The following is a 27,594-nucleotide window of genomic DNA, read 5'->3' on the forward strand; positions in this document are numbered from 1 at the left end:
GGAGAGGCTTCCAATGTATAGTAGGGATAGGCATCTAAAGCTAGCAAATTTAAAAGCACATCAAGAATTGGGCAAGTGGGTGGGAAAAATATCTAAAATCAATGCAAAGAGTTTTAAATTCAAAGGTCTTGTGGCTGGAGAGAAATGCAGGTGAAAACCTTAAATTAGAAAACTGTTTTTCAGCTCCTGCCACTAATTAACTATATCTAATTTCCATTCAGTCAATGAATGCAGAAGAAATGTTGATTAACTCACCCTAGCCAACAACCTTTAAGACTCAAAGAAAAATCCTTTACTGTAAAACAAATTTTAAAATCAACAAGCTGTATTATAATAAGAGCAACATCAAAAAATAATGGAAATATCCAAATTTACATTTAGAAAATGCAAAAAAATCAGTGCAGTCAAAACAGCAGTTTGAAATTTAGAGCTCTTGTAATACCTCTGTGACTTGTTCAAAAATGTCCGTCAGATTTAGGAGGCAATATCTAGGATTCAGACTAGTCGGTCCAAGAATTTGGCATTAATGAAGTCGAGGAATCTCTGAGCATCCTTATTTGTGGTGGTGTAGGTTTCCCAGTTAACTGAGGGAATAGTTGAAGTCACCCAAGGGACATGAAATGTTTTTTAGGAGTATAGACACACCACCTCCAGCTAAACCGTAGAATTCAGTACTGGGTCTGAAGGAGTGGTAGGCACTAAACCCTGCACTGTGGAGGTACTTTCACTGCGCTGAAACCGTGTTTCAGTAACTATGCATTTATTTTTATTTTCAAGGGCTAAGAATTCCTCTAAGGAGGGTAGTTTTTTGTTTAAAGCTTCAAGCATTGAGCAACACTACCTTTATATGATTTTATTATGCTTGGAAATGTAGGTAATTTGAGGAGGCTGACCTTGCCCAAAAAGACACTGCCAGGGAAGAAAAAGTTTTTGCCAATATAAAGAGGCCATAAAGCGAGAGATGCAGGTAATGCCTAGTAAAGCAGCAGAGGTGGTCAGGTATCTCCTTCCAGTCTGAAATATGTGTGTGTGTGTGTGTGTGTGTGTGTGTGTGTGTGTGTGTGTGTGTGTGTGTGTGTGTGTGTATATGTATGTATATATATATATATATATATATATATATATATATATATATGAGAGACTATCCATGTGCAACTAACAGTGGGTAAACCTGCCTTCCAGTTTATAGCCTGCTACAGACCACCCTCCCAAATCCAGGAACCCCACTCGACCTTCCTGAGAACACTGGAAAATATGAAGGTCTCTCCAAACACCATTATATTGGGCGACTTCAGCTACCCAAACATAGACTGGGAGCATTACTCTAGCTCCAACACCTTAGCTCAAAGGTTCCTAGAATTTATAAACTCAAATGCTATGGAACAACTTGTTACCACTCCCACAAGAGGGGAAAACATACTGGACCTGATCATCACCAACATGGGGACTCTATGCTCCAGACCAGAAATGTATCCCTCACTGGTAAGATCAGACCATAAACTAATCTCACTGGATATTCACATCCCGACCCCACCCCCTGCCCAGAAAACCACAGTGAAAAACTTCTCTAAAGCAAATTTCACACTCCTCAAAACCGAGGTGGAATCCTTCAAAGCCCCCGGGCCTGTGGAAAATACGGCCCAGACCGCAGAATCCTTTACAAACGCATTCTATGAACACCTTCAGGAATGCATGGATCATGCAATCCCAGATAAAACCAAGACCCAATCCTCCAAAGGCAGACGTCTTGTCTGGTGGACCCCAGCCATAAACAAACTATACAATAGAAGGAGGAAGCTACTACATGATAGAGCAAAATCCCAAAAAGGGAAGGCATCTCTGATCAGTGTTAGCAAAAAACTACGGGCACTCATAAAATCGTCTAAGGCCAGCTTCGAGAGAAAAATTGCACAGGACTTTCTTTAGTTATGTTAGGAACCTGGGTGGGAATTCCCAGATATGCTCAGAATTAGTCCAAAATGACAAAAAATACACCAAACCCACAGACATTGCCAACATCCTAGCTGACAGGTTCAGCGCAAACTTCTTCCCCCCCTCCCCACCAAAAGGGCAAATATCTATCCCAGCAGAGTGCTGCCCCCCCTGACATCTCAGATGCTCAGGTAAGAGCCGCCCTCTCCAAAGCAAAAAAACACAGCATCAATGGGACCAGACGGTGTCCCGGGCTGCGTCCTACATGAACTCCAAGAAGAGCTAAACCCAAACATAAAACTACTGTTCAATCTCAGCCTTACCACAGGATATGTACCCAAAGAGTGGCGTACAGCAACAGTGGTCCCTCTCCACAAAGGTGGTGCCTCAACGGATCTTGGAAACTATCGCCCCATAAGCCTGACTAGCTTGGTCTGCAAAGCTATGGAAAGGATCATCATGGACCTCATAAAAAAAGATATTGGGGACCTACAGACACTGGATCCTACCCAGTTCGGCTTTGTTAAGGGCAGATCCTGCCTCTTAAACCTGGTCGATTTCTTTGAAACAGTCACCAAGGCCATTGACGAGGGGAAGGTGTTCCACACAGCCTACCTGGACCTCGCAAAAGACTTCGATACAATACCCCACTCGGGCATTATAGATAAGCTCACCAGCTTAAATATAAACCCCTATGTCACTAGATGGGTTGCAAACTGGCTCAAGGACAGAACCCACATGGTTAGAATTGCTGGAGCCATGTCAGACTCCAAACCAGTCACAAGTGGCGTCCCACAAGGCTCAGTCCTGGGACCTCTCCTGTTCGGTATATATTTCTCGGAGGTACAGGCCAACACGGAAGGACTGTGGCTGACCAAGTTCATGAGATGACTGCAAACTGGGTGCTATAATCGACTCTCCAGCCGACACAAGCATCCTCCAAAAGGGCCTCATAGAAACAGGCAACTGGTGCCAGAGCCATGGCCTCAAGCTAAACGCCAAAAGTGTATAGTCATCCCTTTGGCAAAAACAAAGTACCCACAAATTACCACATAGGTGGTAATCCATTAAGTACAGAAGAAGTAATTAGGGACCTGGGGACCCAAGTTGATAGCAATCTCTCATTTGACAACCACGTGGCCAAAGTGGTTAGAAAAACATTTTATATAGCCCACCTAATCATGAAGGGATTCACATCTAGATCAGGGGAGATCATTGTGCCTCTTTACTTATCCCTCATCAGGCCCATAATTGAGTACAATGCCCCTTTTGGGATGTACCTTACCAGACACCTGCAGCAACTGGAAAGACCCCAAAAGTACCTCACCAAGAGGATCAAAGGGCTCAAACAGATGCCATATGCTGCCCAGTTAAAGAAACTCCAGCTCTACTCAGTGGCATACCGCCTGCTCAGAGGCGATCTGTGCCTGACGTATAAAGCCATGTCCAACCTGGAATTAATGCACATGCTGCACCTCAGAAAATCCAAATCCCATCGAGCTTACGTGCTCGAGAGACTTGAACCTCAGCACTGAAATAAATAGGACATGCTGGAGGGACAGATTCATAACCCATAGGCTCCCCTCACTCTGGAATAAAATCCCAGTCCAGGTTAGGCAGAGTCCCTCACTGACTCTCTTCAAGAGGAATCTTGATGAGTGGATGGGGGATCGTAGGTTTACCCCGGGTATCACTTCTGTGTCACTGTTAGACAGAGGCACAGTATACTAACCTCGAAAAAGGCCATAGCAAAATTAATTTAAAATGGGTGGCGAAAGCCAAACACACTCTGGCTAGGCTTATAAATGCCCTAGGGCAGATAGCCTAGTATGAACCTATATATATAGATATATGAATATATATATATATATATATATATATATATATATATATATATATATGTATATATGTATATATATATATATATATATATATATATATATATATGTATATATGTGTATATATATATATATATATATATATATATATATATATATATATATATATATATATATACACACACACACACACACACACACACACACACACACATTGTAAAGGCCGCTGGGCCATTAGCCTAATACACACTTATGAACCTGTGAACATATATATGTGTATATATATATATATAAAAAATGTGTGTGTGTGTGTGTGTGTGTGTGTGAGAGAGTGAGTGTATATATATATATATATATATATATATATATATATATATATATATATGATTCCCTTAGGATGATGCGAGAAGCTGAGCCAATAAGCTTGTAATAAGGCATCATTCTTGGAAATGGTAGGATACTGGTCATTTCTAGTTTCAGACCTATTTCATAAGCATATTCAAAGTGCGCCATCATGTCCCTTCTTCATTTGATCCAAGAAGATGAGTTTCAAGTTATTCAAGTCATTCATTTTTTGTAAATTATGTGGATAGCAGTTGCTCTCCATGGATCACTGTAGGAGTCTGCCGAGACTTGTAAGAGAGAGAGAGAGAGAGAAAAATTTGGATGCAGGCCCTTAAGGAGAATAACAACAGCCAAAGAGAATAATATATTTATAAAGTAGCAGAAAGTATTCTAAGAACTAAGCCAACATGGAACTCGATAGGAGATTTTGCCAATAGGGATAAGTGCAAATAGGCAAAAGGGGGGGATGAAATTTATTAGAGAAAATTAGCAAAGAAACCAAGGTATTGTGAGCAGGCAACTAGGGAGAGAAAAGTGTGGGATAAGGCCAAACAGAAGTTAGGACTTCAGGTTAGAGACTGCCTTCTGTACCAGGGATTGACTACAGAGTACAGGCAAAGAGAAAGGGATAGGGAATGCTAAGCAAAAGACCAGCTCTAGTCACGTTTTCAGCTGACTCATGAACAGAAGCTGCTGTTGAAAAGGGGGTGATTAGTAGGCATATAAAATAATGCAGAGTAACTATATAAATCATTCAAAAGAGGTTATAAAAGATTGGGAAGAGGGAATGGAAAGGTGATATACAAAGGAACACTGTAAGCACATTTTTATGGCTCAGAAAAATGCAACAAAATCCAGAAGGTTTAGGAGTTTTGCATGGCAGTGTATGCGTAAGTATTTTATATACCAAGCAGACTTCATAGAATTTTCTTGCGGTAGATGGCAAATGTTGGAGGTGTGATGGTAAACTGTGAGGTAATTGGAATATGTTTTGGGTAATGTAATTAGTTTGTAGATTTTAAAATTTCCACACAGAACACTTTGTCAGAAATGCTGGGGAAACAGATGATTTTTACTCAGAAAATTATTCTTTTGAGCTTGCAATATAGGAACCAAATTGGCTTGAAATAGTAAGGCCTTGGTAAGTTTAATGTTGACTGCCAAAAAAGCAATTACTAGAAAATGGTCCCATCTCCGCTTCTTATATGTCCTTTATAATGTCCAGTACTTCATTTATAGTTGGTTTAGATTTTGATTTCCATTTTCTATTAATTGCTTTTTGCTATGTTTAACTTTCATCAGGGTTTTAATGTTTTTTTAACTCTGGCCTCACAGAAGGTATGCAAAACGTTTCTAAAAGGCACCTTCCTTCTCGTTCCTCCTGTTAAGGACCCCGTACCTCCCAGGAATCTCAGTTTTGTACTAGAAGTGCTGACTCATCCTCCATTGAAGTACTTTTCTCACCTCTTACCTCAGTAAGACAAGTTTCTGAATTGCATCCTGTTTCCTCCAAACCTCCTTATTTAGTCTTCCACACAGGAGGTCACTTTAGAATCCTCCCTAAACCAAACTGTTTCTCTACCAATCTTTTTTTCCCAGTAATGCAGCAGAGGGGAATATCTGTTACACTTATTTCATGTTCACAGCAGCAAGGAAAATCAATCATCCTTTCATTTCCTATTCGCCTTCCAAGCTGGGCCAGAAGGTCACCAAAGTTATTTTGTCCAGATGGCTGTCCGACTGTAGGTCCATTGCATCTAAACCCAAAGCACATTCTGCACAATCCATTGCAATTTCTACAGCACTATTCAAGAACTTGTTGACTTTTGATAGTTGTGGTGTAGCAATGTGGATACTACTGTGTATGGGGGCATCCTGTCATTATTCCAACTAAGACTTAACAGCTGGGGAATCTGTCCCAGAAATTGAAGTGGATGAATGGGATAATATAAGATACATAAGTTATGTACTTGTTATCAGAACACATGATCTTCATTATCCCTAATCCATCCACTTAGACAACCTGTCCTCTGTCCACCTCCAAATTCTCATGCAACTTAGACTGAGAGAACTTGCAGACTTATCCTGAATCTTGTTTGAAGGTGCCACAACCTCTTGTTACCTCTTAGTCCCTTTTTAGGTGTGAGGCAGTAAACTCAATTTGAGTTACAGGGGAGGACATTTGCATCATGGGAATAGAGAATGATCTCAAACATTTTGGAATAATTGTTGCCGAGTTAATGCTACCTGATGGCAAAATCCTACAAGTCTAAAGACAGACTGGGAGTATTGATGATCCAGTGACATGGTAAGTACATGACTTTTGTTTATAGGCCTTGGGTGGGTAATTGAATTCTAATTTTAATCTGTCTTCATTATTTACCAGGCAAATTATCAACGATATTATGCAATGAGCATTTTTCTATGCCAGATATCATTGCATAGGGCAGATCTGCCTTTTGTGGTACTGCTCCTGTAATAGCTGGTGAATTTACTGTATTGCAGTGAGAAATTTGTTGCTGTCTGTAGTAGAGCTAACTAATGTCTGTTATGTTTAGTTCTATATTAAATGAAAAACAAGTCCTGGCTGAGTGTGTCTGTCAGCTGAATGCACTTGCTGAATACAATTTCATCTTATATTATGAGCCCTTGTATTGGTCTCAGAGAGGGGTGTTTTCACATATGGCATTAGAAGGTCTTGGATGTTGCATCTTGAAAAAATATCTCCACTGAGGTTTCTGTCAGTCATTGAACTTTCAGATAGTGCCATTGACTATGATGTATGACAACACTTGGAAGCTGATATTGGAGTGATTGAAAACTGGCATCAGGTGGTCAGGGCTGAATTATGTGCTGATGAGTGCTGTGTAGCATACTTGGAGGGGGGTGGTCCTTAACATGTAAGGATCCTTGTGGTGGCTTGGAGAGACTGCCGCCTCTTTGGTTGTGAGGTACAGGGCAGTGTATGGATTGGAAAGGCCGAACTGAAACAAAAGAAAAAAAGAAGTGTAAAATATTAACATACAATGAGCAAATAAAAGAAGACTTTTGCTTCCCCCAAATATACATGGTAATACAGCTGAATGCCCCTGCTCCTCCCACCTGTTGTCCCCTGTAATAGATTATACCCCTCCCATCTACACAAGAGCTAACATGGTCTTGAATTCAGAGAAGAGTACTGCATGGGTGCCCAACACTAATATTTTGGAGTTTGATTTGGTTGGTGGCTAACAGCAAAGAAGACAGTTATTATGCATCGTCTTTGAATCACATAATCACTAATTAGTGCTTTGCATTGTGTTGTTTATAAATCCCAGGCATTGTCTTCTGAACCTACACAGTTATAGGTATTTTGTTTTGGTGAAAGTGCAGTTTGCCTACTTTGCACTCCTTCAGTGAAAAATGCTTCCTGAGATCATGTCTTAAGTCCTCTGTTTTTTGGTCTCTAGTCAAGCAAATATGTTAACTCATCAGCAATGTTGAGTGTTGGAATTCTGGCCTTTCTAGCACTTCAGCCCAGTTTATGCAACCAGTAAATGGCAACTGATAAAGCACAACATGCAACTTCTGCATACTGTGTCTCTCTGTGACCCCATTTCACCTCATACCCCTTCCATTGCAGGGAAAACCCTTCGCAAAAATGTCATTGTAGATTGAAAAATTACTGAAGATCTGCAGGAGTCCAGAGACCTCAAGCTCACTACTATCTGGTTTTAAGCAGCTCTCCAATCAGGAAGCTACTACACTACATTCCTAGCTGTACATGACTACCTTTGTTTTTGTTTGGAGAATTTGGCCGTCGGTTGAGTTTGCTAATGTTTATACAGCCCTTATGCTCATTTGAGCTTGACATCTCTAGTTAAGTAGGTAAATTTGTTCCCGTTAAAGGAATTATAAATCTCAGTCTTCTTTGAAGACACTTTGTGAAAGAAGTTTACAGTTCAAAACTGGGGAGGAAATCTGAGTAGGAATAAAGATGTGAGTTTGGGCATGTAATATTCCCACTTTGTTAGGGCTCTTTTTAAAATGCTTTAATGCTTTAGTTTTGGGTACTTCATTTTGGTGTTTTTTTTTTCTGTTACTGAGCTGACCTACCTTTCTACCTTCCTAATGTGGCCAGACATTCCACTAATCAGTGTGTCCTGACAGTAACTTCTGATGTGACTCTTCATGGGATAGGCTATTGGAAATATAGGTACCACACAGGAGTTTAAAGCAGAGGGGGTGGCTAGAACTGAGTATTGTCAACAGAAAGATGTATGTCGTGCCCAGTTCTTGTCACCAGTTCACCCTGGCATGCTAGTGACTTAAAATTCAGGAAGATGTGTGCATGCTTCCCCATGCTCATCCTGTGTTAGACATCATGACTCTTTATGCTTGCACCTATAAGCATGTAGCAATCTCCCTTAGGACTTCTTGTTGCGCTCCATCAACTGAAAGGAGAATGGGTCCTAGGTTGCTTTAGTTATATAACATTTGCTTGATGGCAGAAGGAGAAAATAAGCTATCCAGTCTTTTAAATATATTTAATTTTCTGTCTCCCCTCTATCTTCTCATTACCCTTTTTCCACTTGTCCTATGACCTGTTGAATGTCTTTGTGGATTTCCTCATATCTATACAATATCCAGGGTGTACTTTGTCCCTACAGTATACTGCTTAGGTTCATAGGTGATTACTAGGCTAATGGTACAAGAGCCTTTACAAGCCTAGCCAATAATACCTAGGATATGACAGTATTTTATCTTAATTCCCCAAATATGGGATGAGGTGGTATCAGGGTAGTGGGTCTTTAGGTTTTGGAGTGCTGAGTCATTTTATAGACTGCCTCTGTTCATAAGGGATTTGGGCAGTACCCTGCTAGTGAATTTACAGTTCCCCATCCAAAATTTGTTTTGAAGATAGCGGAGGATGGGCTTTATTTTACAAAAATGGGAAGTTTATTCCATAGACAAAGCAGCCTTTTGGATAAGAATCTGTCTCTCCAGCAGATTCTGTTAGAGTCACAAATGGGGTTCAGGCCCATGGAATGTGTAACCATTGTATAATTTTTCTTGCAAATATGTAACATTTTCATCAGGACTGGATCAGAGAATGCCTTGTCGGTCAGGCATAAGTCACCTCTCAAAAATGGTATGAGACGAAGTAAAGGGTTAGGGTCTTTAGTCGATCTGCATAAGACATGTGTCTTACAGTTTGTATTTTTTTAGTGAGAAACTCCTGTGGCCACTCAAATTGGTGTAACTGCCTGGTTAGGTACATACAGAAGGGAGCATTGTACTCAATTATGGGCCTGATGAGGGCCGAGTACAATGGCACTATGACTTTCTTTGATCTTGATGCCATGCCTTTACTTATAGGTTGAGCCACACAGTAGGATTTCTTCACTACCGCAGCTACCTGGTGATCAAAGTTTAGGTTACTATCTGCCTATGTTCCTAAGTCCCTCACCAATGGGTCTACATTTAGGGATGTGCTATCTATATCATAATTTGCAGGAATATCTGATTTACTGAAGGGTATGATTATGCAATTTTTAGCATTTAGTCTCAGACCATGGTTTTGGCACCAGTTGTTTGTCATTTTAGGCCTGTTTGTACAATGTCAACATCATTTGGGGATTCAGTGATTGCTTCCAGCATTCAGTCAGTGAACTTGGTGAGCTAGATACCCCCAACATTGGCCTTCACTTCAGAGAAGTATTGTATACCAAACTGGAGGGGTACCTGCACTGAGCCCTATGGCATTCCTGTCAGTGAGCCAGTTTGCTATCCATCAGATGATATTGGCATTTATGCTTAACTCAGTAAGTTTATCTATGTTCGCTTAGTGGGAGATTGTGTCGAAAGCTTTGGCCAGGTCTAGATAAGCAGTGTGTACCATTTTTACCTTCATCCACGGTCCTGGCGACTTTGTTGAAGATGTTCTCCAGATTGAGCAGGTATGATCTTCCTTTGACAAAGCCAAATTGGGTCTGGTCCTGTGTTTGGAGAGTTCCTCTATCATTATTGGTCAGGTCCATGATAATTCTCTTCATGGCCTTGCAGATAAGACTGGTCAAGCTTATGTGTCTGTAGTTCTCTGGGTCAGTTGATGGACCCCCCCCCCTCTGTGTAGAGGGATGGCAGTTGCAGTCCACCTTTCCTCTGGGACAAAGCCATCTGTAGGCTGTGGTTAAAGAAGATTTCTAACAACCCTGATAGATTCTATTTTAAGCACTTTAAGAAGCATTTTGGAATGTTGTCGGCACCTATGGAGGCTGTGTTTTTGGCTTTAGCAAGCACAGTAAGGACCTGGTCCGTGTAATAACTGGTATGGGGATGGTTTTGGGGATTTCTTTGGGTGTGGTAGGAGGTGATGTGAGGGAGAAGTTTGAACTGAACTTGTCAGCCAGCAAGTATGCTACAGTTTCAGGCTGGGCGTAACTGTTGCCATTCATGATTAACTTGGGACATTGCTGAGTGTTTCCCCTGAGGTTACGAACATAATTAAAAAAGCGTTATGGTTATCTTTTACCTGGGAGGCTATTTTTGCCTCATAGATTGCTTTTGCAGATTTAACCAGGTCTGTAATTTGTTTAGCCAGGTGCGTGTTTTTTTAACTGTTTTTTCTGTTCCTTCTTGGCTTTGGAGAGGACTTTTTTTCCTTTTGTTGAATAGCCTATTTATGCTAGGGGTCTACCAGGGTGGTTTATTTTTGCCAGTAATCATAGGTTTGACTCGGACAGGTACTGCCTCCTCTATGCAGCTTTGAATGTGGTTGTACAGTGCTTATGTGTACAGCTCAGAGTAGGTCTCTGTGTCATCTGGGTTTGAAGGGGCTTTGAAGTTTAATATGTTGTCCCTTAATTTGAGGTAATTAGCCTTAGCAAAGTTCTTAACAGGTTTGGAATTTGATGGGGGTTCTAGGTTATTTTTAATAGTAAAGGAGATCATTTTGTGGTCAGATCTTACCAGTAAGGAGTTAATGCATGGGAGGAAGCATCATCATCTCCATGTTCTTGAGTACTAGGTCTAGGATATTTGTACCTCTAGTTGGGGAGCTAACTAGTTGCTCCAGGGTGGTTGCATTGATAATTTCAAAAACCTCTGTGCAAGTGTATTATGGGTCACATAAATCTCCCAGTTTATAGAGGGGTAGTTGAAGTTACCAATAAGTATGGTATTAGGCTGAATGTCATGTGATTCCAGTAGGTTTACGTAAGAGGTGTGGTTTTCCAGACTCAAGTTAAGGGATCTTTAGCTAGCAAGGATATAATTGGGCGATGCACTTATCATTAGTTGGCATGGAACAGCTCAAGAGAGTAATTTTGTTGAAGCAATCTAGCAGTGTTCTTGTCCTTTTTGAACATTGAGACACCTCATCTCTTTGTTTTATTGTGAGCTGAGGGGGATTGAAATGTATGAAAGGCATTGTGGCATATATGGGCCTGTGTGTTTGCTCCTTAGTGTTGGTAGTGAATGTTTTGGGTGTAGTACTGATAACCTGGTTTGCATTTTTCATTTGTATGAGAGCATTGACTCTATTGACATTGTGTATCTACATCTCTGACAGACTGTGTTTGTATGATCTAAAATTAAATGCCTGTCAGTGAACATGAGGCAGTTACTGCACTGCCCAAGGATGTCCATATCCACCAGGCCAGAAACAGAGATGACCAGTAAGCACCTATCCATTATACCAAATCCTTAGTAGATGCAAAGGAGTAGGGGAGACTCACTTAAAGGTCTAAGTGGGAGTGTTTAGTAGTATACTATTAAATGATCTGCAGTGGTTCTGCCCTCTGTGGAAACTGGCAGCTCTTCAATCAGCTATGAACATTGGGAGACTATGGAGAGCATTATAGGATTTTAAACTGGAGAGGTTGTTTAATATACAAGGCATGGGTAACCATGATGCCCAAATGAGAGGTATTTATACCAGCAGGATGAAAGGCTTTTTACACAGGTAAACCCTCAGGCCAATCAGATAAACGCACAAGCCCTCCACCAGCAGTTCCCAACTCATATGGTTTGAATCAGCCTTCTGCTCCTATCCGAGTGAAGAAAAAACACACTTAATGTAAAATAAACTGGTTTTGAGCTCAGTTGCAGTAACAAATGCTTTAGTAGGTTCACAACCCTGAGAAATGTTCCCAAATACAGAAATATGAGCAGTAACAAACAGATGGTGTTTTTGTAACAAGTACAGGCTAAAAAACCTTGATAAATTCAACCAAATCAATAAATGTATCATAGAACTGTTAATGAGTATTTAGAGCAAGTGCAAAAAATACTTATATCAGCTTTGTTGGTCCACAGACGGTATTAGATAAACCTAAGGTCTTGTAGCCACAGGTGTTAAAGCCAGGCACAGGGAAACTCTGAATAAATTAGCACAATTTCACAAAAATGTAAGGCTTTTATACCAGCAGGATGAAATATTGTTACACAGTTAAGCCCTCAGGCCAATCGGGTAAACACACTATAAGCCTTACACCAGCAGTTCCCAACTCGAATGGGTTCAGCCCTCTGATCCCACCAGAATGTAGAAATAAACCCTTCTAATGTAAAATGAACTGGTTTTGAGCTCAAGTGCAGTAACAAATGGCTTACAACTAAAGGCAGAACTCCTGCAATATCAGGAATCCTTGGAAATAAGTTCACAAACCTTGAGAAAAGTTCCCAAAGTACAGCAAAATGTATGTAAATGTAAGAGAGCTTCTACAAACACAGAAACCATTTGCAAAACTTAGAAATATTTTGGCAAACTCAGAACAACTTTTGCAGTGTTAGAGGGGGTTATATTATATCAGAGTACTGTTAAAACGATGCAAGAGTAATGCAGTAACAAACAGAATGTGTTTCTTTAACAAGTGCAAGCTGAAAAACAGTGATAAATTTAACCAAATCAATAAATGCAGCACAGAACTGTAACACATCCTCTCCACTGCAGGATGCAAAGTAGAGTTTTCCCAGAGCCACCATTTTTTTCTATCATAGCATTAAAATTCTGTTTTATAAAGCAACACTTTGTGGTACTACCTCTGCACTACAGCTCTAGGGCAGAATCATGAGCATTCCCCATTATGCTACCTTTCTTTCATTCCTGTTAAGAATGACTCCCTTTGCATTCCCCAAACGTGATCAAGTGCGTCAGTGTCATGTCCTCCCTGCATCTTTTGGTTTCTTGTGAGAAGCCACTGGTCATATTTCTTCCCCTTCATCTAAAATCTTTCAGATCTTTTTTTTTGTTTGTTTTTGTAATGTGCTAGCATTGGTTGAGTAATTTGTGTATCAGTAAAGAGACTTGCATATTTGTTCTTTATATGAATACATGAGTTAGTAGTTAATTAAGGAGCTGGTTAACCAATTTATTTCACTTTTATTTCTTAACGTAGGCATTGGTCTTGGAACAAAAATGGCTGTTGCTGCAATGCGAATTGGGGACCAGTTAATACTGGAGGAGTCATATGATGAAAGCTACATTCCTAATGAGCAGGGTAAATAAACTTTTTTTGTAGTCTGTGCAGCTTTTATTATGTGCCTGCTTCTTTACTCAAGTGTGTAGCCATTCACTGCTGAAGAAGATGATGTTCCCAGCCTGAATTTTTGTTATGCTTAAAAACATTACAGTATACCAACAGTTCACAGTCTCTACAAATTATGGCATTAAGTCACTGATATGGTTCAGAGTGATATTGTAGTTGAGTGCTCATTTTTCTTTTTTTTTTCTGTTCTTTGTTGTTATGCAGTTGGACTCTAATTTTCATTGTTAACTGTTTTGTCAAGGTATGACCTTAGAAATGCATTCTTTACAGATGATAGTGATTTGTAGTAATGCTTTGTAGATTGCATGAAGCTGCCCATCTTTTTTAAGCTGGAAGATGAGATTTTCACATAACTGCAAAATTCAGAGTTTTGCTGCTGTTTTAAATGTGAAGATCTGATTTTGGAGGCCTTCTGCAGGGGATAACTGCAGATCCCAAAGGATTGTCTTCTTTTTCATTGAGGCTTAAAACATTTTGCAGGTTTAGGTGTATTTTTGTATTTTCAGTTTATTTGGTCAGATTCTGCTGTATCACAGGTGTTCATTTATGGTTGTAGTGATGGCTTAATGTTGGGTGATTTAAAATAAAGAGAGGAGGTGGTTAAGTGTTGTTTGTAAACAAACATTTTCTCTTCACTCCAGTTTGGTGTGACCCTGGCTGAAATGCATTCAGAGAGTGTCCAGTCATGCAGGCCTTATGGCCACACTAAAAAAATCTTCCCATCCAAGTTGGTGAACAGCATGCTGCATCTGAAATTTGCTGTGCAAGCTTAAATTTAATTCTGTCAGGATGCCATCTTTAAAAAACTTTGTCAAATTATTATTTGGAAAATTATTTAGAAGAACTCACAGAAGATTTTTTTTTTCAAAAATAACTTGGTTTTAAAATAACTTTTCTGTTAAACACCATCTTCAAAAAAAGATGTGACAAGGGGGCGGAGCCTAGATGGCCAACTGAGAGTAGTGAATACTGAGAGCTCCATAAACTAGAACAATAATATAGGAAAATTTATTATTTTCAAGTTTAAAACGTCAGAAATCTATAGATAAACCACTAAACTACATAAATGTCAATTTTGGTGGAGATATACAAACATTTTCTTGTCAAGTAACTTGGAGATATATTGAGTCACTGAATAGGAACAGCTCAAGGAATTCTCATTCAGATACTGCTTTGAAAAAAGAACTGCAATTGATGATATCTACATTACAGGAACTGTCTTTGAAGATGGATGGCTTTAAAAATGACTTAGAAAACCTCAAATTAAATTCTCAGAAACAGACTGATACTCTTAAGGAACTATTACAGCAACACCATACAGAAATAAAATATAGAGACTTCTCTAAATGACATGGAAGGGAGACTCAAAGAGGAAGAATTCCAAAAAGAATTTCTGCTTAAACAGAATACATGGCTGCTTAACAAAATAGATGACTTAGAAAACAGGGAAAGGAGAAACAACATAACATAAGGATCTTTTGTCTGCCTGAAAACACTGAAGGAGAAGACATTATGTCATTCTTAACCTGGATTCCTGAATTTTTAGACTTGAAAGAGGGACTTTCATTTGGAATTGAAAGGGCGCATAGAGCACTGAAGAAACCTGCTTCTAACTCAACAAATACTCCACCTAGATCCATAGTTATAAAATTTCTATCATTTCTGGACAAGGAACTAATATTAAAATCTGCTTGGAGAAACCCTTAAAATACAGTCAAAGCCTGATAAGGTTTGACAATGATTATTCTTCCAGAATACTAGAACAAAGGAAAAAAGTCTGGCTAGTAATAAAACTGTTAAAACAAAACAACATTAAAGCACAGCTGGCCTTTCCAGCCAAGATAAAAATACTTTTTTTGCCAATGAGATGAGAACCTTTAATGGCTTAGAAGAAGCTACTATATTCATCAAAAACAACAGCATAATGTCTATCCCAGAAGAAATGGAATGGATGGCCCCTACTCTTAAAAGAATAAAAGAAACAAATCATTGGACAAGGCTAGAAAGAATAAACAAAAAAATGATTTTAGGATAGCTGTCCCAAAAAATAACTCTTACAACTACATCTGTCAAAGTATCAACTGATATGGTACATCACTTGTCATCTGTTTTTATTAAAAAAAGAAAGGAGGGTTTCTTAAACAACTGAGAAACAATAATGAGTTATTCAGAATGTTCAGAGAGTCCAATTATTCTTCACAAATAAAGGTAGGTTAAGATGGGTTAATATTTACATTATATATAAGCCAAAGAAGGCGACATGTAATACAAACATAGAAGTTTTTATTCCCCTACTTGAACTCAGTGAGTACTTATCTTGTTCATTTTTCATTGATTTTACTTATAATAATTTAAGTAATTAATTAACTAATTCAACAAGGTACCATTCATCAGAGTTCAGACTTAAATGTAACAAATTAACATTGTATATAATAGCAGTAACAGTAGAGTGTTTTGAAAAAAAAGTGCTGTCATGGAGACTAATGCCTTCATCAATTAAAGTATGATTTAGAAATGCCATGTATATCCTGGTTAAAAAATAGTAGCAGTAGTTCATCATTGTTCTGTCTAAATATAGTTAATATCTATTATGGCATGTATCACAGCTACGAGTGCTGTTTGCTCAATCCTGATACGGTGTGCGTGGATGCAGCTGTGTCTGGCAGCTATTACAGGTGTCAGTATTATTCTGTCTAAACATAGTTAATATCAGTTATCATAGCTTTGAGTGCTGTTTGCTCAATCCTGATATGGTGTGCGTGGATGCAGACGTGTCTGGCAGCTAGTACAAATCTAATTATTATTCTGTCTAAACATAGTTAATATCAGTTATGGCAGGTATCATAGCTTCAAGTGCTGTTTGATTAAGCTTGACGTGTGTGTGGATGCAGCTGTGTCTGGTAGCTGTTATATGTTGCCGTTTTCATCTCCAGGAAGCTGTGGGTTGTGGCTTGTGATTGCGGTTTACTGATGCTTGTGTATTAGGAAGAGACATTTGGTGTTTTAGCCTGGATCCAGGGGAAGGGGGTGGATAAAACTGAGATTTGGGATATTTTGGCAGAGAATAGTTTGTTTATACATCTGCTTAGTGAGTGGTGGGAAGGCTGGAAGAATGTGTTATCTCTTGCTGTGGCAGCTTGTTGGGAGTTTTTTTTTTTTTTGATCTGTTTGCTCTCAGTTCTTTTCCTGGCTGCTGCCTCGCTGAAAGGGGGGAATTTAGGCTTGAAGTTGCAGTGAAGTGAAGCTTTGCTTCAGGTGCATCGCGAGCCTCTGGTATGCAGTACACAGACACACTAACAGAAACAGATGCTCCCAGGTTGCTATGATAATGGAGACAGAGTGACGATAATGCTTAATGGCTCTGAGGAGCCCCCGAGATGATTCTCGGCAATGAAGTTTTTGGTTTAAAATGAATAAATAAATAAAATAAATATAATAAAAGGGCTATTTTAAACCACTTGTACACATATTGATGGTCTCCCAACACTTTGTTTAGCTCATTAAGTTGATTCTTGATAAAAAAAAGAAATGCATTTTTAAAACTACAATCCAGTCTGCTACAGGCCCCATGAGGAGCTCAGTGTCTCTCCAGTAAGTGTTTTACAACTGTAAATGCCTATTTGTGTAGAATTGTGTTAGATATTTTACAACTGTATATGTTTATGTTGAATTGTGTTAGACATCTAACATGATTTATGCTTTATTATTGGAAGTTACTGTGGCATGCTAGCATTTTGTCTGCACCAAGTTGTTTTTAGGATAATATTATGGTCTAGTTGCATAGCTGCACCTTGTCCACTAATGTTATTCATGTAAATGTGTTGTGTGTAGACAGCTCATACTGGTGTCTAATTATTTCTATATAATTATGCTGCTACTGGTGGATAGAATCACACCCAGGACAGAGTGCTGCTCGTTATATTTTTATCTGTGACTGCATAACTGTCCGATGCAGTTTCTTCTAACATATGTTTTTCCAATTGGCTCAGTATCTGCATATACTAGTAGTTACAGTAGCTATTTGCTCAGTTTGTTTTTTGTAATCTTTATATCTTTACCATTTCCAAAGTGCTTACTCCTCTCTGTACTCTTCTTTTCTAGACCTAACACCACTCTTAAGTATTCAACTGCGGTACCACCTTTATCATTCTTATAAGAAAAGCGCAGTCCGGGTCTGAACTGTCTTCAAACAGCTAAAGTTAACTTTGAGTATTTGTCTACCTGTTTCAGCCAATATTCATTTTCCCCTGGAGAGCACTGTGCTTTGGCTTGTAAGCAGCCCCCCCCCCCCACACACACACACACACTCATCTTCCACTTTCTCTCTTACTCCCTTCTGTTAGCAAATAGTATCCATAACTGATCAATACTGCGTGTTTGTTAATTTAAACTGAGACCACAGTAGCCTACTGATACAAAGTTGTCCTGTTTTTCCACCTGAGAAATGGTTAAGAAATGACTTACAGTTTCAGAGCAGTCCTTGGCCAATTCTGATTGTTTCTTAAACACAAACTTGTCTTTGCTTTGGCTCATTAGCAGCAGTACAAAAGAACTGCTTGCTCACACCCTTGTCCTCCCCCTCCCCTGTTTATTACCTTAAGCCAATCCCAAAGTTAATAAATATTACAAATGGCAGGCACCATACAACCACCCTTTGTCACTATCATATGTTCATTTATCAGTTTACTGTTACCTGATTGTTTCCAGCCCCCTCATAAGAGCAACTAACAGGGTCTCTACCCACTTCGCTCCCCACCCTGCCCCCTATTTCCTCCCGCCCCCAGTGGTCCTACCTTTATTACACTCACAAACCCCTCCCATCTTTCCAATGGCCAACCACAGCGCTAACCCAACACTACCTCCTCCATTTTCCCCACAACTATCACACCTCCTCAACTAACATGTACAAGCATACCTTACCTATGCTCACTGCATGCACTCTCCTTGCATATCTTACATCCTACCAAAACTCCATCATTCCCCCACTCAACCACTACCACTGTACTACTACTCACACCACCACTCATGTCTCACCCTCACTAAACTCCCCTCCCACCAACTCAAGAAACATCCCTATGCACCCCCCGCATATTCTACCAACTATATTACTCAAACATAAAGCATCCCTACAACTTAACATAGTAACCCTCCCACCATACCTATTACCCACAGAGCACAATCATAAAGTTTCCCTAATAAACAAACACATTCAAAAACTGAGAAAACTAATAACCTCATGCACATCAAAACTAGCCCTAAGTGGAGACATCCACCCCAATCCTGGCCCTACCATCTCCAACCCCAATCCTCATAATCAGACTAGAAACCACAACCTCTCCCATATCACAGCCAATAGAAAGCCAAGTGACTTCCTTCTACTAAGCCTAAATATTAGAAGTATATCCAACAATGTCCATGAACTCCATGCCACCATAGACTTGTACTCCCCAGATATAGTCATCCTGACAGAAACCTGGCTAAAACCTCACATTACCAGTGAGCAAATACTCCCTACCGGTTACGGCATACTAAGAGTAGACCGGCTAAACAAGTAAGGAGGCGGTGTAGCTATAATATTTAAACAGCATCTAAACATCCAGATCTTAAAATCATCAGCTCCACAAATAGGCAATGAAGAAATAATATATACCAACCTCAAAATAAACTAAAACAAAACCATCAACATAATTGGATGCTACTTCCCACCGGGCAGAAACATCCCTCCACTAGAAAACCTCCTCAGCTGGTCTACCCTCTATCTCCCCCAAGAAACTATCATTTTAGGTGATTTCAATATTGACTGCCAATCCTACTCTGGCAACAATCCAACCCATCATATAAACCTTCATGGCTTCACCCAACTAGTCCAGTCGCCAACTAGGATAAATAAAAACTCCAGCAAGCACACTACCCTGGATTGGATACTAGTCAGTAAGAGTCCCCAGTCATATATAACAGGCTGCTTATCAGTGATCACTCCCCAACATTCCTACTCAAAAAATACCTATACCAAGCTAAACCTGTCATCTACCGTCAAATATGTAAAAAACTAAACTTTAACCCACTCACATTCATTTCATCCCTCAAAGAATGTAACTGGCATCTCCTAAAGTACCTCAGTCTTGCTAACGCAGTTGGATTTTTTAATACTACCTTCCTGAGCATCCTTAATTACCATGCCTCCATAAGACTTTCCAGAACGAAAGCACAACCCTCCCCATGGCTACAGAAAACCACTAAGTCAGAAATGAAAAACAGGGATAAAGCCTGGGAGCACTGGCGCAAAACCAAAACCAACTCAACTAGACAGAAATTCCTAGAACTACGCAACAGAGTTAAAAAGCTAATAAAACAGGACAAATTCCAATACTACCAGTCTGCCCTAGACTCCTCCCAACACAGCCCCAAACAATTCTGGTCCTCCATAAACTCCATCCTCCACCCAGGTAAAGTCAGTACCCCTCCTCCTAACATCCCTCACTCCTCCAAAATTATTGCTACCTCATTCAACACACACTTCACACAAACCATACTATCACTAGCTAAACAACACAACCCCCCTCCCCTTCAACCCACACCTTCAACTAGTAATCTCCCCATTGCCTTCTCTTTTTCTCCTGTACCTACCTCCAACATAAAAAAACTCTTGACTAAACTTAAGCCCACCAAATTAGCAGCAGATCTCCCAAGTGAATAACTACAAATCGCAGCTGATGCTCTGGCCTACCCAGTATCCATCTTGATTAACCGATCTCTGTCAGAAAGTTACGTTCCCACACTGTGGAAAGTATCGCATATAATTCCCCTCCACAAAGGCGGCCCCTCCACAGAACTAACCAGTTACCGCCCCATAGCTATTCTCTCTCCACTCTCCAAAATACTAGAGAGATGCATACATTCTCAGGCCTCAGACTACCTCCTTACTAACAACCTCCTTTCCAATACTCAGCATGGTTTCCGACCAAACCATAGCACCACCACTGCTTTCTCTCCTTTACTAACACTATCTTTCAGCATAAAAACAATGGCTGTCTCTCCTCTGCTACTTTCCTAGACCTATCTAAAGCATTTGACATGGTCCCACACAAACAACTCATCTCTGTCCTCAATAACCTATCCTTCTCTCAATCAGTCACCATCTGGTTTCAGAGTTTCCTGTCTGACCGCCAATAAACCATTGTATGGCAGAATGAAATATCTCCCCAACTACCTGTCTCCATAGGGGTTCCCCAAGGATCCATCCTTGGACCCCTACTCTTCTCTGTTTTCACCAATAATCTAGCCTCTGCCACCAAACATGGCACAGTCATACAATACACAGATGACTCAACCATCATCTGCTCAGCCCAGTCCCTACCCAAACTGCAAAAAGTCACACAGGAAGCCTTTTCTTCTGTTGAAACTTGGTTATCCGATGCCCAATTAATACTCAATCCAAACAAAACTAAACTAATCATCTTCCAACCCACCAAACATACTCAAAACAACTCTTACTTTAACATCACAGCAAAAGACAACACCACTATATACCCAACTGAACACACCAAATTGCTAGGAGTGGAAATAGACAATAAACTAAAATTTCACATTCACATATCCATGACCATAAAAAATTCCACAAAAAAACTAGGAGCTTTATACAGAAATAAGCAACTTCTCACCAAAGCAGCAAAGATTTCAATAGCAAATTTCCACCTTATCTCCACCCTACTTTATGCCTCACCAATATATACCAACCTAAGGCAATGCGATCTAAACAAGCTAGAGACCTGCTACAACAAAATCGCCAAATTCGCCACAGGGGCAACCTACCGTAGTCACCACTGTCTCTCACTTGCTGAACTGGGCTGGCTTGAACTCCCTCACCTCCTTCAATGGTATCAACTATCACTCGCCCACAAACTAGTAAACCATCCACTAAATGTCCCATCCCTCCAGAATCTACTCCAACCCTATCGCACCACCAGACCACTAAGATCTAGCAACAAAAATCACTTGCAGATCACTAAAGCCAGTAACTCTGCTAGTGAAGCACTATTCTCATGCACCATAGCCAAATTATGGAACTCCCTCCCACCCACAATTACCTCCATACCATCATGCACCCACTTCAAAACTTTACTAAAAGCGCACCTAAAAACATGCTGGCTATGCCCTTGCAACTCCCACTCTAATATCACCCACCCCATCCAACCACTACCTTTCTTTCCACCCCACTAACTACCTTGATTATAGCAAGCTCAGATGCATAAGCCTAGTACTTATTATACAGCAGGAACTTCTTATTGTAACATTTGTTAATATCTGTTATGTACTTCGCAGATAAAGATTCTAGTTGTCTACTGATGTACTATGTTCTTCATCTGTAAATATGTTTGTAATTAATTGCTATGTTAAATTGTTAATCGCTATGTAATCCAGTGTAACTACTGTCTGTTTATTTTTAACTGTGGAGCTTTTCTCCCCGGGCCTCCGCTGAAAATGGACCTACGTCCAGTCGGACACTCCCGGTCAACAAATGTAAATAAATAAATAAAAATAAGTGCAATTTTATATTTAAAATGTATTTTGGTCCAAACACATTAAGAACTTACATAACAGTGGAAGTCTAAGTTATTGTAAAAGACTAAGCGCACTTGGTCTTGTGCAGTACCCTTTGCAGTGGTCTGGGAGGTGAGCTTGCTCGGACGTGTTGGGCATATGGGGATAGCTGATTCTAGGGGGTGTTTGGGGTTGCTGGGAAGTGGTAGAGAGTCATCAGATTTCCTTTGTGGAAATATCTGTGGGATTGGAAGGTGTGTTGAGTGGTTCACTGGCAGAGTGGCCACTGCATGGAACAGGCTGATAAAATGGAGCAGGACAAATACTGATTTGGCTATTTTAAGAACGGCCTGGAAACACACCACATGAACTAGTGAATGGTATTTTGGCAAAACTGGATGGGCATTGTTGCCCGTGCTTGAAGTACTGATATGTGTGTATGTAAAGACGGAAATATACTTATAACAAATAAATGAGAAGGGTCTCATAATTTTAAAGTCTGTGGACTGTATAAACATGCTTGGAAGGAGTGAATAATAAGAATAAGCATTACAGCTTGTGGTCTGTCAAATAACGAAGCAACAGCCAAAAAAAAAAAAAAAAAACACAATAGTTATGTAATGTATGATTTTAATAAAGCGAGACATAAAATATATAATCGTCATATAAGATGAAGCAGTCTGCTGAATTTAGATATTAAAAACAGGATTTAATAACATGGGCTTGTGTATAATAACACTACTATCTTAACTTGTCATAAATGACATACACTACATTGAACATGAAGGGGTTTCTTATGTAAGTAACTATGCATAACAAGTCATGTAGTTGCTTTAACTTGAATTGTAGTTTTTGTAAACGATCTTGACCATAAATAATACTTAAGCGGTTACCAAGGTAACTAATGTTTTATACATGACATCAAACTGAAAAGTTGTTCAAGAAAACACAATAGAAGCCTGAACTTAAAATTTCACAGAATGTAACAATCATATTCTGAACAAATAGTATTAAATTGACAATAGATACTCAGTTTAATAACACGGGCTTGTGTATAATAACACTACTGTTTTAACTTGATATAAATGACATACACTATATTGAACATCAAAGGGAAGTATGATGATTTTCTCATATAAGTAAATGTGCATAACAAGTCATATAATTGCTTTAACTTGAATTGTGGTTTTGTAACCCATCTTGACCAAACATAATATTTAAGCTGTTACCAAGGTAACTAATGCTTTGTACGTGACATCAAACTGACAAAGTTGTTCAAGGGAAACATTAGAAGCCTGAACTAGGAATGTCACAGAATGTAACAATCACATTCTGAACAAATAGTATTAAATTGACAATAGTCACTCAGTTTAACATTTGCTGATTATACAAAATAAAATGTTGCCATTTAAATCTAAAAACTTTCAGTATATGCCATAAAATGGCGATTTATGAATATGGAAACAGAACTTGTAATCTTTAATCACAATAAGTGAATTTGTTGTTTTTAATGTATAATTTCACTCATTTTGTAATAAGAAATGACAGATGTGAAAATCCTTATGTGTAGGAAATGGGGGGAAGAGGGTTGCACTGATAATTAAAATGCACTAACTTTCATCAATGTTCACATAAAACAGACTTGATGCTTTAAGTAAGTTAGTAACAAACAAAGTGATTACTTAAATGCTGGCAAACAATGAAATATAACTTCTGATATATCCAGTAAAATACATTGTATTATAAACATAAGGCATAAATATTATTACCATCTATTTATATTAAGTAATACATTTTGAAAGACTTCATCAATAAGGGTGAATATCTTTAATAACTGTGTGCTGTAATCTTTTACTGAGGTTTTATATATGATACATTCTACTTTACTATGATTGAATGCTTGTCATCTATCTTTCATGTAAATATTAATTGCTTGTACAATAAGTAGACATTTATATTGTATTAGAATTCTGTCTAATCTGCAATAGTACTATATCTCTTCAAAATAATATACATATTGCTTATTCCGATTACAAATATTCTCCATATGATAATTCAATTTATTGAGCTCAGGTGTTCTGGATTATCAAAGTATGAGTGATAATCTGATGGATTTAGGTTTATCCATCAGATTAGGAATTATTTTCATTCCATGGCTAGTGCGGATCTTAGTTTTAACATTTATTTAAATTTGTTATTTCACAAAAACATTTTTAGTATGCCTGACCAAAACATTACTTTATTGGTAAACACTTAAAATATAAAACTGATAATTTCCTTTAAAATCTTAAAACATATACTTTATAGTTATCAGAGAAAAATGTTTAATAGTCACAGTAAAACAAAAAATACATAGCCTAAATAACCTAAGATGGATTTAACTTTATTATCTTTAAATACCAATGGCTTAAACAATCCTAGCAAGAGATCAAATCTACTGAAATACTTAAAACTGAACAAAGCACAAATTGTCTTCCTTCAAGAAACTCATTTCAAAACAAATGACAATTACAAGTGGAATCCTAAGGAATATATAATATTGGCACAATCCACTTATAAGACAAAGACAACAGTGGTAACAATTTTATGGAAAAGAAATGTGATTAACCCATTAATCATTTACAAGTATTAAGATAAAGAAAGACTTATGGCATTAGTAATAGTTAAATATAATAACAGAATATGGACCCTAGCCAATCTATACTGGTTCCCAGGCATTGGGACAGGAACTGTTAAAAAAACCCTTGGATTTCATTTCCAGTAATCATAAAGGCAACTTAATATTAGGAGGAGATTTTAACTGTATATTTGATATTTCTGAAACTACAAATAAAAGACCGCTGCGTACATCTGCTGTATCAAAAGCTTTAAATAATTGGGTAGAATCATTTCATCTTGTAGATACTTTCATATTTAAAGAAGATAAATATTTGATGTTTTCCCATCAAGATCACAGATTTGGTACCCAAACTAGAATAGATAAAACATTTGCTGCCCATGACTTACACTCTAAAATCATTAATTTCTCAATCATTCCCTGCCCCTTTTCAGACCGCAATTTATTGATACTAAAACTTCAAAATGGGTACAAACCATTAATCTTTAACTCCAGAAATCCAGCATCTATAACTAAAATTAAAGAGTTCAAACCCTGGTTATTATCTGAATTACAGTTCTTCTTAGATATTAATTACACCACAGAGATAAATAAAATAATGATATGGGACTCATTAAAAGCTTACATATATGGTCAAACCCTAACTTGGTATAAAAAAAATCAGAGAATGGGATTCTGAATTATTAGATCTATAATCCAAACTTTTGTCAGTAAAAGCTGAAAAAATTCAAAATCATTTGGAGATGAAAAAGAAAGTACAAGTATTAAACAATAAATACAATGAAATTCTAACACATAAAACTAGTTTAGCTTTAGAAAAACTAAAAATTAATACCTTGGCCACTTCTCCCAAACATCTACATAATTTATCCACAAGAATCAAAATACAGTCAAAGGCTATTAACATTAAAAATCTTTCATTAAAAGAAAAGGAAAAATGTCTCGGATATAGGGGACATTCTTGATGCATATAGAAGTCACTGTATGGAACATTTCCAAAAAGAAAATATGCATATCGATCAATTAAATCTAGATGAAAAATGTTCTAATATAAAAAATACCAGAAAAATTAAAACTAGATCTGCAAGCACCCATATCCTGCAAAGAAAGTACAGATACAATACAAGAGGGTAAAAATAATAAATCTCCAGGTATAGATGGCATAATTCTGGAAATATATAAACTTTTTCCTTCAAAAATACTATCCTTCTTCCATAAAACTCTATTAGAAATTCAGTCAAAAGCTGTAATACCACCCTCCTGGAGATATTCCTTAATCACACCAGTCCTAAAGGAAAACAAATCCCCAAACCTCTGTGCCTCATATAAACCTATATCATTATTAAATAATGACTATAAGATATTTATGACAATATTAACCACCACTATCCAAAACAATGAATAATGATCAAACTGGATTTATATATCTTAGACACACGGCATGGCAGTATTAAAAAGATAATTTCTCTTATAGATTATGTTTATAAAGAAAATAAAGAAACACTCATAACTGGCTTAGATATAGAGAAAGCATTTGATCCCCTAAATTGAGACTATTTATTCAAAATCCTAACGCTATTTAAATTTCGTGCATCCTTTGTTCATCTCTGTATGTCAAGTTAAGTCCTTTTACCTCTGACTCTATACATATAACAAAAGGCACTAAACAAGGATGTCACATGTCGCTGATTCTATTTGCTCAGGCTATTGAAGTATTGACAGATTCAATTCGTAACAATATAAAAATCAGAGGAATAGATGATCTGAAGTAGTTAACTTCATTTGTTCATCAACCTGTGGGTATCGGATCCATATCGGATCTGAGCCGGCAGCTTCAAACAGCTAAGATCCGAGCTCCAAGCTCCTCCCCCTTACCCATAATCCCCCTGCCATCCCTCTCTGACCTCAAATCTCATTTGCCGCAGTTGAATCAACAGCTTTGAACGAGTTCCAGGCGTGGGAGTTAGTCGTTCAGTGAGAAAAATATTCTTTTTTCTAACTTTTTCTTGTAGCTAATATTGCTTGTTGTGTGTGTTGCTCCCTAGCTTGCAGATCTAGTTATAAAATTATTTTGTTATTTTTAGTGTAGTTTATTCCTCCCCGTGTGTGTGAAGGCGTGTGTGTTAGGCCTTGTGTTGTTTTTAGTTAGATTTTGTCTGAGGCCCCAAAAACCTTTTTCTCTAAATGCACTGTGTGTGGCCATAAGCTATCCCCAGCGGATGGACACACTCGGTGTGTTATTTGCCTTGGGGTTGACCACCTTTCCTCAGGCTGCACTATTTGTGCAGCCTTCAACCCCAGGGCTCTAAAGGACAGGAGGTTGAAGTTGATTCTGGCGGGACTTTTGCCCCCGGATTCGGCTTCAGCCCCCTCTCCCTCCATGGCACCTGCCGCGGCCGTGGCAGTGCCTCCTTCCATCCCTGTTCCCCTGGCCGGGACACAACCTCCCACCTTAGGCCAGGAGGAAAGGGAAGCTAGGCGGGAGAAGAAAAAAGACAGACACCACAAGCGGCAGGACGAGTCTTCCTCCTCGGCTCCTCCGGCTAAACAAGCAGCCTCTCCCAGGGCATCCGGGTCTTCTCCTTCCCGGCTCCATTCACCTCAATTCTCCCCAGAGCCGGAGGAGGAGACCCGGTCGCCTTCAAGGTCATCGAGGCAGCACTCCCGGCCTGCCTCGGTGGCCTCTTCTAGGTCCACCCGAAGCTTGTCCGATGCAGATATGGACCAGATGATGCGTAGGTTCCTCCAGGCCTAGCTGCAGATGGGAGTGCTCCTGCCTCCCCCCCCCCTCTGG

The 27,594-nt window shown here is 38.9% G+C and overlaps 1 protein-coding gene across 6 annotated transcripts in view; it reads left to right on the top strand.

Moving 5' to 3' along the window:
- CEP164 (centrosomal protein 164) overlaps positions 1-27,594 on the top strand; it is a 1,424,585-nt gene that overhangs the window by 70,097 nt on the left and 1,326,894 nt on the right. For all 6 annotated transcript variants that reach the window (XM_044080950.1, XM_044080952.1, XM_044080951.1 and 3 more), the window contains exon 2: positions 13,493-13,594. In XM_044080950.1, coding sequence (XP_043936885.1) covers positions 13,513-13,594 — 82 coding nt within the window. In that variant the 5' untranslated portion in view covers positions 13,493-13,512. The remainder of the gene's footprint in view (positions 1-13,492; positions 13,595-27,594) is intronic.

Source organism: Protopterus annectens, chromosome 8.part0 (genome assembly GCF_019279795.1).
Source record: "Protopterus annectens isolate FY-2018-M chromosome 8.part0, PAN1.0, whole genome shotgun sequence".
NCBI classification, from domain to species: Eukaryota; Metazoa; Chordata; order Ceratodontiformes; family Protopteridae; genus Protopterus; species Protopterus annectens.